The sequence below is a fragment of the Fragaria vesca genome, unplaced genomic scaffold, assembly GCF_000184155.1.
Source record: "Fragaria vesca subsp. vesca unplaced genomic scaffold, FraVesHawaii_1.0 scf0513031, whole genome shotgun sequence".
Taxonomy (NCBI): domain Eukaryota; kingdom Viridiplantae; phylum Streptophyta; class Magnoliopsida; order Rosales; family Rosaceae; genus Fragaria; species Fragaria vesca.
In genome coordinates, this window is record NW_004443427.1 from 208,396 (window position 1) to 220,782 (window position 12,387).

Sequence of the window (12,387 nt, forward strand, 5' to 3'; positions counted from 1 at the left end):
CACCTGAGAAAAGTTACTATATATATATATATATATAGTCAAAAGATGGGCCTTAGGCTCTTGGGATCTATTGATTAAAATTTAGTTTTAATTTCTGAAATATTATTTAGAGTTTTGGAAGAGTATAACTGTTAGAAAACCGTTACAACTGTATGGACAGATGCAACTGTTTGAGTATGACTATATATAAGACGACATTGTTGTCGTCGTTCCCATCGAAAAACATCGCTCTTCTTCTTCTTCCTCCCCTATTCTTATTTCAGAAAAGCATACTGTAAATTTGCTAGGGACAAGTTCTTGTGCAAGAACTTGTACCAGATAGTTGTATCCTCGGAATAGATGTCCGAAACTGCAGCACAAGTGGGGGTGAATTTCTGTCTTAGGTCACTACGTCGCAGGCCACTATCTGATCAAGTTAATAAATTTCAATTTCGTTTTATTGTTGTTTATGATTTCTATTTGATTATTCTGATATATATATTGTTTGGGTTCGAAGATATTGGATTGGTATTAACAGATTGGTGTGTGTGGGGGAGCTTCTTTGGCTGGCAAAATGTTGAAGTACTTGCCTCGAGGCTCAGCTGGGGTCTAGTTTTGTCTAAGGTCTTCGATGGAGAGTTTCTGATCGATGGTTGCAGTATCTGGGTTTCCTGCTGTCGCAGGCTTTGGGATGAGTTGGAAAGATGGTGTGGACTAGAATATGAGAGTGGCGGATTTCATTACAAAAGCAGGTGAAGCTCAAGCAGATTGGTTCTATGCAGGAGACTAATGTCATTCTTAGTATCCTATCCTTCTGAGTTCTGACTCGTACTAGGGGACATGATAAATTGGTTTGGAGGAACAACTATGGGAAGTTTTTGGTGAAAAGTACGTCCCTAATGGTTAGTTATTTTTTTTTGAGGAAAATATCCAAGAATTTATTCGCCTAATGGTTAGTTATGAAGGAGGCAAGAACTAGAATGGGCATGGGTCAATGGATCTTGGTTTTAAGAAGGTGTGCTACCCTATGGTTTTGGATTTTTGAAGATCCTGCAGCTATAGTTTTCTAGTATTTTCGTATATCAATTGAGGTCCGTAGGCGAATTTATTCGTTCAACTGTTTCGAGTCATGTAACAACTACTTGGTTAAGATTGTCTACTAGTAGTGTAGCTCATCATTCTATTAGCTATAGGCTTGTTCTTGTTTGGCCCGTATTCGCTCCAAAACTTACGCTGGATGCCCTAATGTTCAACCGTGGTCGATCTTATTAATAAAGTTTTCCTTATATTAAAAAAAAAAAGAAATGAAGGAGGCAAGAAGGTAATGCGCAACAAGCTATTCCAAAGGCTTTGAAGCATTAATCGGAAACATCTCAAAACTCAAAGTACGTTCTTCCTAAAATCAGTCGCTTTTTATGGAGATGTTTGATGGGATTCTTACTTTGTATGTGGTCACTCGATCTACTATAAAGATCGGTGAAGCAACTCTCTCTTCAAGAGTCCATAAAAAAAAAATTAAAAAAACTCTCTCTTCACGGTCACTTTCAATGCTTAGTTTTCCCTTAGAGCATTCAAAACCATAAGGGTGCGTCTATTGCCACCCCACAAACCACTTTGTCCACCCTACGTTCTCTTCACACCCCATTTATATATTTTTAATTGTAAGTCTATTTTGTTCACTCATTTACAATACCTAAAATACATTTTTCCTATTTTTGCTTTGTTCACCCTACATATATTTTTTTCAAATTCAGATTTGCTTAATATCATTTGGATAAGTGGAATCACAAACTGAACAATAAAAATCACATTAAAGTATAAATCTCAATTAAAGAACAAGAAAAAACTCTCAAACTTAACAACTCATTGGTATCCGTCGATATCAAGATGCACAACGTTTGTACACTTTACTTGGAAAAAGCTTTGACATCGTTGAAAAAAAAAATCGAATATATATAAGTGAGTGACTAGACATTAAAATTTATATACAAAATCGATATGAGAAATAATGAGTAAAGGGATAGACAAAGCATCAACAAAGAAAAAAATAATATATATATATATATATATATAAACAATTCACCTCATCTCTAGTTGAATGCTAGTGTCTTCTTAGTGTCTTCTTCAGACTTTATAAAGATCGAATACGATAAATTATGAGTTAAGATTTATGAAATATATGTTTATCTAAAAAAAAAATTATAATTTGTAACAACTTATTGTCCCTTGTAGTAATTTTACGTTAGGGTATATTAGTCATTCAATAAATTAACAACGTGTGGGGTGAGGAAAGTGGTTGTGGGGTGGCAATAGACGCACCCAACCATAAAGTCAACTCCCAAATCGCTTCACCAACTACCACAAATGAGTATGATAAAAGTGTTTAGGCTAAATAAGATTTCCAAATATGCCGAACATTTCAACTTGGAGCTTGTTGGATACTTAGACTCAGTGGCGGATCCAGGATCCGATAAGTGTCTAGGCTAGTTAGACGTGCAAATTTTTTTTAGAATTTCTTGAACCAAATGGTAGACTCATCAAAGGAAATTTCTTGTAAAGAAACACTAACGGCAGTGTAGGAGTATATGATAAAACATTTTAATTTTTTTTTTAACAAAATACTAATAGAAAAACAGATTAAACCAAAGAATGACAGTGAAGAAAAAGAGAAGGAAAAAAACATGCAAAGTGATGTAAATTAAGTAAAAAAAAATAGAAGGATTTTCAACCAAATCTGGTTTATAGTCATAAAGAATAGAGGAAAAAGAATAAAATCTTGGAAAACTAGATAAAAACATGAGATTTGACTCCAAGAGGAGTCGAAGCTTAGAGGGCTTAAAAAAGGAAAAAATCAAAGTTGGACAGATTGCCAACTGAACCAAAGAAACTTTGTTTACTAGTTGGTATTCATATGGTATATATCAGAAATTCTGTTTGGGCTGCAACATAGATAGCCCACTATATGTATCTGCCCCTGCTTAGAGTTGATCCAAAAAGAGCTTTCACATTTTCTTGATGAGGACTCAACCAAATCAAATATGGTAAACCCTAGAGGGACATTTTCATAAAGAGAATCACGCTATAGACATTTTGACCAACTATGGTAGGACAATGCCTTTTTAGAAAGAAAAAAAAAATAATTACAAGATGTTAATCGAGTTTGGCAACGCGCATATGCTACGGACTTCCCGAAATGAGGGCCGTGTTGGGATTGCGTAGTGAAAAATTAAAATCCCGCGCTTTTCTTCTTTTCTTATAAATTACCTTTTTTTTTTATTGAAATCTTGGTCTCTCTAAATTCAATATTTTCTTTTCTTTTCTCCTCCAAATTCCTCTCTCTTTCTTCTCCGACTCTCAATTCCTCCATTTCTAGGGTTTCTCCCATCTCCACTCTCGCCGTCTTCAGGTTTGACTCTTCTAGATCTGTTTCAATTTTTTACCTTCTGTTTCCAGATCGCATCTCTCAGCTAATTCAGCTCACGATTATTTATTTTCTGAATCTCTGCCATGTGAAATTGAATTCCTGGAGATTCGGAATTGATCGTTTTGCTATGTATTTGATTTGGGGCTTCAATTATGTATTGTTACTGTTTGTAGAAAAGGTAGAAACTCATTGTATTGATATGTATGATTCAATTTGGTAGAGCTTAACTAAAACACATAATTTCCTGTGCAAATTACGGTGTTCGTTGGCCTAGTATTTTAATCCAAGGCCGTGACTTGAAGTGTTTCCGTATCCATTAATTAGCTGGATTTTTCACACACATTTGGTAGAGGACCGACTACAACTGACAAGTTCGATAGATGCTTAGACCAGAACTAGGAAGATAATCTCTGTTATGATTTGATTACGGCTGTTACTGTATAGTTTAGTTTAGCATAAACATTGACCATATGATTTTAGTTTGACATTTTATGTCTTCTTTTTACCTGGAGCTAGAATTGTAGGTTCCAGCCAAAATTGATCAACTACGGTTTTGTATTTCTGTTGTTCATTACAATTATCTCCCCTCCCAGTGCCTGTCCTTGATGTGCAATTTTGTTTACGTCTATGTGCTTGATGTGGTCTCTACATGTTAATCTATTTGTTTTTTTTTTGGCAACCAGGTCTGGAATGCATAATCTAGATGTTGCCGAGCAATTCCAAATCTGTAATCTGGGAAAAGTAGTGATATTTGAAGTAGAAGTTTGAGACCATGATGGTTGATATAGGCATCTCACTTGCAAGATTTGTGACCAGCTCAGACAGTAATGGTTCATTTCTTCTGGGATGGTTGGTCACAGGATCATTTGGTCTTCTAGCTATCATCTTTGCATTTCTCAAATGGGAGAGAAGGACATCTCTGAATTGGGTTAAGGCTGCGGCTAGAGCAAAGAAGAAAGTCTGGAAGAAGCTAAGAGCTCCTTTATCGCCGCATACGTGGATTGAAGATATAACTACTGGTGAACAGCCATCTACATGCTGTGTTTGCTTGACTTCCTTGGTGTTTCTTCAAAACCTAGGCACTAAAGCTTCATCGCACACTCCTGTTCATCGTTGTGTTGTTTGTGGGGTGGCAGCTCATTCTTATTGTTCTGAGTTTGCAGTAAAAGATTGCAAGTGTGTGGCACAAGCTGGTTCTACCCATGTTCGACATCACTGGTCAGAAAGATGGGTTAATATAGATGATAATCCTGAAATTTCCGCCTGCTGCTTTTATTGTGATGAGCCATGTGGTGTTCCGTTCCTTGATGCTTCTCCAACATGGCATTGTCTATGGTGTCAGAACCTCATACATGTCAGATGTCACGATAAAATGGCAAAAGAGTCTGGTGATGTTTGTGATCTTGGTACTCTTAGGAGGGTTATTCTTTCTCCTTTATGTGTAAAAGAAATTGGTCCCTTAAATAGAGATGGAATGCTGCGTGCAATAACAGATGAGTTTATAACCTCATCTGTTCGTGGCCAGTTTAGAAGAAAGCGTCATCGTTCTAAACATGGTAGTGGTCATTCAGGTAATTGTAACTCATCCAATGATGCTCTGGAGTATGCATTCAATGGGCTTACTGGTTTGAAGAAATCCCGTAGTGAGAGGAGTTTTGACCACTTGAAGAAGGATGGTAGGGCGCTAAGTGTTAAGGGTAACCATAATGGGATTATGCAGAAAAATGGTGGTATTGTAACCTACGGTCAATTCAAGAAATATAAAGTGGTTAATTTACCAAAGGATGCGAGGCCTCTTTTGGTTTTTATAAATGCCAGGAGTGGAGGTCAAAATGGGGCTTCTTTAAGGAGGAGGTTGAACATGTTATTGAATCCTGCGCAGGTAATATTCATTTGGCTTTAGCACCATTAATCTGACCAACTGGACCTGTACTGAGTCAATATTTTGATTTCTAAAAGTTAAAAAGGACCTACAAAACAAAATATTAAACTCATCGAGGAGAAATGTGGAGAACTATGTAACTGCTCTCCTTTCTAGAGTCTAAAGTTGGTTCCAAATTTCTGTACTTGCCATTTAATGTTTTTCTTGGATTAGTTAGCTGTTAAAGTCTTCTAGGTTAGTATTTAAGTGATAAGTATTTACTGAATATTATATCATCAAGAACTTCTACTCGCGTGCAGTCATTGATGTTGATATGTTATACTGGTTTATCAATTTGCATATTATGCTCTTAATCAGCTGAGTTCTTATACTTTAAAATGCAGGTTTTTGAATTGAGTTCTTCTCATGGGCCTGAGGTTGGTTTGGAATTGTTCAATGATGTGCAATACTTTAGAGTTTTGGTATGTGGTGGAGATGGCACTGTTGCATGGGTCCTTGATGCCATTGAGAAGCATAAATTTGAATCACCCCCACCTGTTGCTATTATTCCCCTTGGCACAGGAAATGATTTGTCAAGGGTTCTGCAATGGGGAAGAGGCTTCTCTATCGTTAATGGACAAGGTGGCTTAACCACGCTTCTACATGACATCAACCATGCTGCAGTTACCATGCTAGATCGCTGGAAGGTAAACATAAAATCAGAAGCTGATCCAAATAAAGTGCAATCCAAGTTTATGATGAACTATTTAGGTAAATCTCTAAAGCTTCAATTTTCCGGTTATAGATTGTAGGATCTGTCTGACATTTCTCATTGCACTTTCAAAGGTATTGGATGTGATGCAAAGGTTGCTTATGAATTTCATGTGATGCGAGAAATAAATCCTGAGAAGTTCAGTAGTCAGGTACCTATATTTATATTCGGGTGGCACTGTCTTATTGTTTTATAATAATGATCTTTGTGGCACTTGTCCTTTTTCAATTGTTTAGTAATATGTACATGGTCTACTTAATTTTCTGTGTGGATTTTTGAGTCGTATTGTATGGGAGCTAAAGCTTTCAATATTATTTGATCCCATACCCAAAAGAAAGAACAACATCAACATCTTGGTCATGAAAGAATAGTTCTGGATCTACAGACCTTGTTAATTTGGCAGAAGAGTATAATCGGAATTATCAAGGGGCCTCACGTTGACTTTAATTGAAGATAAAGAAAAAGTAAGCAGGAAGGGGATGATAGATATGTGAGAGAAACCCAAATCTAGAAGTTCTTCTGTTAGAGCTGTATGCTACATGGTTACAGTTGGGGAAGTGCTTTTTGTAATACATTGCATTTTCTAATTTGCCAAGGTTATTATTAAATATGACAGAGAAAGAAATGCTATCTTGTATTTGCCTTTCTTTGGTTTTTGCTTCACTAATTATTGCTATATTAACAGTTTGTGAATAAACTGCGATATGCCAAAGAAGGAGCTAGAGATATAATGGACCGAACTTGTGCCGACTTACCATGGCAAGTTTGGCTTGAAGTTGATGGGAAGGACATTGAAATTCCAAAGGTATCATCAGTCATGATTCTTTTATTATATTATTTGATTATAGCTAATTTATACATGTATCAAGGGATGCTTTTTCCTTATGTCTTTTCTTTTTCTGCCTCCCAGGATTCTGAGGGTCTAATTGTGCTCAACATTGGCAGCTACATGGGTGGAGTAGATCTTTGGCAAAATGATATTGATCATGATGATGACTTTAGTCTCCAGTCAATGCATGATAAAATGCTTGAAGTTGTCTGCATATGTGGATCGTGGCACCTTGGCAAACTACAGGTCTGTGACATTCAATGATTCAAACATCTTATTTCTTCACTTAACTGTGTTCGAATCTTTATTTAGAACCTCTGTCTCTGTTCCTTAGAGATCTCCCTGCCACCATTGGCAGAATTAATAACAGCATAACTTGATATAAGCCAGTGTCTTACTATTTCTGTCATCATTGGATCTGCTGTAGGCATTTGTTGATTTTCTAAATCTGGCCTTAGCCCCATAACCATGTTTTATCCTGATTTTCTAGAACTAGAATAATTGATGAACAAATAACCAAGTTTTATGATATATGGTTTTTGGTTTATGTTTGGAGAAACTGTTGTATCTGTCACTAGTGTAGTGTATTGTGGATAGCACTATAGCCATGCTCCTCATTAGGTTATTAGCAGGATGCCTTTTCTGTAACTATTGTCAGAAACCAAAAAGGATTCATTTACAAAATCTACATACAAAGGTGGATATTAACAGAATGTTTTGATGTATTAATTGGAAGGAAAATTTAGTATCTTAGTAAACAGAAATTGATTGTCTCTTTCGCGATCTGTTCTTTGATAATGAAAATTGTAATTTGTTTTTTTATTACATTTCATTCTGATTTTTAAACGTTCTTTTAGCATCCCCAGGATGCTGTGATCTCTAAGTAACAACTTGTTCTTGTTTTGCTGTACAGGTTGGACTATCACAAGCTAGGAGACTAGCCCAGGGGAATATCATAAGAATACATGCATCTAGTCCCTTTCCGGTCCAAATAGATGGGGAGCCATATATACAGCAACCTGGCTGTATAGAGATAACACATCATGGACAGGTATTTGAATTTCCCTATGCAATGAATTACTTCTTGTCAAACTCATATGCTTGATAATGTAGTACAGTAACTCTATTAGGATGAGGTATAAAGTTGTGCATGCTTGGAATACTTGCTTTTGAATGATTTACCATATCAGAACACAGGGTTGATATCAGTATATGTATAATCCATCTCTTATTACCGCTTTTCAAGTAAAGTTTCACATTGTTGGGGCACACACCAAATATAGTTCCATGATATAAATGCAGGTGTAATTTAAGAAGGGCCGACAATATGTGTAGTATGGCTTTAGAGTATATCCACCGTAATACCCCATGTTGTTCTCCTAATGTAAACGAGCCATAACCATCGCTCAGTCTAGGTTTTGCTCTCTTACGTTACACCACATTTTGTCTAGTTCTATTCAGAACTCTAAAATACTCCCATAGTTTTTTTCAAGTACTCTGAACCCTAATAGTGTTTGGGTCTGTCTTGTGCTTGTTTCACTGTATAGATGTTCTTGTGTTCCATGTCTGAAGCCAAGAATCAGTCTTTAGTCTTTAGTGGGGTTGAGTTGGGAAAATACAATTGTTGGATTATTTACTGTTGGACCCAGCTCATACAGGTGTACATGTGGTCTTTTAAGGATTCATATAGCATTATTTTTAATATAATCTTTGGTATTCTATGAAGGGAGATGACAGATGTGAAGGAAATGAAATAAAAATTATAAAAGATATATAGAGCAAAACATACAGTTCTCTTTTAGTAGCTTTGAAGAACTTAAACTCTAGGTGTAATCTCTCATGCTGATCAGATATTCATTCACCCGTTTTTTCTGCCAAATCTAGCTACCCCCTCTACTTAGGATGAACAGAACCTGAACCAGAAGCAAATGTTGAAGGGGGCCTAAAGTTTTGGGTAATAATTGTCATTTTATTTTCAGGTGTTTATGTTGAGGAGGGCTTCAGAGGAGCCGAGAGGGCATGCAGCTGCAATCATGGCGGAGGTTTTATTAGACGCTGAGTGTAAAGGCATCATAAATGCGTCTCAGAAGAAAACACTACTCCAGCAGATGGCTCTCCAGCTTGCTTAATCTCAAGGTCCTGCCGCAACTCCACTTCTGGTTTCCCCCAATCAAGTTTTGTTCTCCTTTCTTCCACTTTATTTTGGCTGATTTTCTAGCCCCATATGTTGGCTGTTTCAGTTGTCTATACACGCTGCTTATTTGTAGGAGCAGTTGTAGGAGCAGTTTTTGTAATCCCCATAGCAAGTGAAAAAGAGAGTTAGGTGAGAGCTTATAAATAGGAAACTTTGTAACGATATGATATTGGGTTCAACTCCCATTTTTGCGCAGTCGGTTTTTACCAGATCGCTCTTCTATTTGGCTTTGTGATGGAAGCTGGAGGTACAAACGATTCTGCATTTGTACCTTCACGTGCTAGAGTCAAGCCATTACAACGTGAATCACAACAGTCCCTAATTGGAGAAACATTCTGAAGCTGCAAGGGTATATCTAATGAACCTCTTCATTCTCCAAGTGATATACAACTTGGATTACTTATTTGTAATAGAGTTAAATACTTAAGCTTCTTGTTGATTAATCAATGTTCAATTCAATATGAATTGGTCTTTATTCATCTGATAGTGTTTCAGTCCAATTCAATTCCAACAGTTACTCAGGGCCGGATTAGGATTAGGTTACTTGAGGTGGATAAAAGAAGCAGCTTGCTAGGTCTGTAATTTTATCCGGCTCAGACGAACGTGTAATCAATCACAATATGATGAAAATGTTTTGTCGTGTACTCATTCACAGCTGTTGCTTCGCAATGTTATGAGTTATACTGTTTACCTGGATCAGGGATCGGGTGCTCAGCCCCCAAACACCAGAGTTCCGGATCGACTCGGCCGCCCTCTCCCAACTTGACGTGACTAGTGCTGGCGAGTTAACGCCTGTCGTTGGACATGAAGATTCTCGTTATCAACCCCAACGTAAAGCTGGGTATCGACTTGTACAGCATAGAGGCCATGTTGTTTTACCAGATGATGCGTGACCGACGCCAGAGACTCTTGCTCGCCGCCAAGCCGGTGACTCTTCCCTTTTTCATGACTACCGGCAACCAAACCACTGTTACGTTCAAACTCTCAACATCGGACAACACCTTCGTCCAACATAGGCCAACTCTATTTCAGAAGCCAAGACTCGCCCCGGCGGTTCTGTTAGGTTTCAGATGAGGATGTTGGCATGGTGGAATTATAGAACAACTGATTGGTTCAATACTCGAGGGTTATTCAGATCTTTGAAGGTCCTCTGCGCTCCGCTCGAGTTCGGGACTGACACCCGAACTTTAACGGTTAATTCCAGCCGGGCATGCGAGGAGGAACGTGCTAGGTTTTCTCATTATTAATCTAGGGAATCCTTCTACTTCTCTATCCATGTCGGTTTATTTACAGCTGAGATGGCCTCTGGCTCCTCTCCTTCTCTTACTATCTGCATGCAGATATCAAAATGCACTTTATTCTTGCAAGAATAATTGAATAGCAGCAAGCATATATCGTATGAGAACCAGCTGAGAGGTTATCAGTTTGACTTGTTTGGTCAGTATGACGATTTTCTGTTTATGAGTGCAACATAAACTTTCTTGTTTGGTCAGATGTGTAGAGCAGAATTTTCCAACATACAGTACTGGCAATGCGTTCTGATAAAAGCTACTTGTATCTTACGGTTATATTGAAAAATGGAAACATTTTCCTCTTCTGTGGCTTCTCTATTTGGGGTTCCAATACTTATATTTTGGATAGAACATTTTTGGTGTGTGGTTAAAGATATTAATCGGTAGGCTAGATTTAACTTTCAAGTCAGAGCTTGAATTATCATCATGCTGGACCCCTCAAGTTTCTTACTATCGAGTATGACTCCTTCTAATTCGATTCCCTTACGTACGTTCTACTAACTATTTGCCGATATATAATCATAGAATTAACAGTAGACAATATTCTTGATTGATAGGTTGGAAAAGTGTCACAGTACGTACAACCCTCAATCAAATAAGATAGTGCTAGTACAGGTTCCAGAGTATCCCATTATTTTGAGGAAACAGACAAGGCATCTGAAGCAGAACCAGATACATCCTTCTATGGGGAAGATGGTTCTTTAGAGGTTCTTGAGCTACTCCCAATCAATAGTCGTAAATTTGACAATGCATTGATCTATGCTTTCATGATAAAAACTACACTGCTATATATGTATGGAACTTTATTGTCCAATACTGGAACTTGGTTGTTATTGTATGATCTAACTAGTTATTGGTGGCTGCTTATTGTCGACAATATTTCAGTTACACAAGACCATTTCTTCTAAGGAATTACATATGACCATTTTAGCTGTCTGGCAGAAGCTGTGAATACTAAAGGAAAATCTGCATTCATGTTGCTGATATGCATTTATCTGTAGTTGGCATCCAAATATGTGATAGGATTGATTTGTGGATCTAAACACGTACAATTAGCATTAAGGCTAGAGAGATTTTAGCTCTACTGATCTTGTATATATTAGTTAGCCTTGTACTGTTGATATGCTATTGCAATATGCAATATACAGAAATTCATCTTCACCATCTCATTTTGTTTATGGTATCAGAGCACCGATCCTAGTGTCTGTAGTTCAACACCTTCCGCCACAACAAAATCAAAAACATCATCACACCAACCAACATAGTGGAGCCACCGATCATGTTTCTCATCTACCTCCGACCTATAATAAACTTAAAGGGTCACATGGGTCGGTTGGTCTACCTAATGGAGGAAAAGCCTATATTGACAGTATTGGAACTTTCAAGTTGTCACACAAGATCTATCTTTAGATGGTGTCTTACATGTGCCTAATTTTCTAGTCAACTTGATATCTGTGAGTAAATTGACTCGAGCTTTGCGGTGTATAGTGATATTTTACCCGAATTTTTGTGTTGTGCAGGACATGGATACGGGGAGAACAATTTGTCAGGACCCACCCCGAATTTCACCCTGAAACCCGAGGTAAATCATGCGGGGACCACCTCCAAGGAAAATTTACCGAAACTCGGCAAACCTCCCTCGAAAATGGACAACCCTAACTTAAGAATTTAAGAACCACTTTTTATTCCAATAAAATAAATCTTCAGCTACAATCCATAAGTAGCCAGAATACAAACATAAGATTTCCAATAGTATTCAGAGCTACTAAAAATCAAATAAAATACAACGGAAGCTAACAAACTCCTAGTAGATTAAACAGGTAACCTACTGGCGAAATGTAGCTGATAGCTGGGTCACTATGCCTCGACGTCTCCTGCTGGACCTCACGCGAACTCTGCAGACTGGGCATTTTAAAAAAAAAACGACGAAGGGCCCAGGGGAAAATATTTAACACGTCAGAGTGAGTGGACAAAACTGATCTGACAACAAATAAATATTTCCCCAAAAGAAATGCTTTCCACAGTGGCAAAAACAC

At 37.5% G+C, this 12,387-nt stretch overlaps 1 protein-coding gene across 1 annotated transcript; it reads left to right on the plus strand.

The window, feature by feature from the left end:
* The first annotated feature begins 3,313 nt into the window (after positions 1-3,313).
* On the plus strand, positions 3,314-9,578 carry LOC101299440 (diacylglycerol kinase 1-like). Its single transcript, XM_004309687.1, has 9 exons — positions 3,314-3,385; positions 4,087-5,285; positions 5,669-6,035; positions 6,111-6,187; positions 6,722-6,841; positions 6,947-7,111; positions 7,779-7,916; positions 8,845-9,001; positions 9,106-9,578. The coding sequence occupies exons 2-8, from the start codon at positions 4,176-4,178 to the stop codon at positions 8,992-8,994; spliced, it is 2,127 nt and encodes a 708-aa protein (XP_004309735.1). The 5' UTR covers positions 3,314-3,385; positions 4,087-4,175; the 3' UTR covers positions 8,995-9,001; positions 9,106-9,578.
* Positions 9,579-12,387: the final 2,809 nt, after the last annotated feature.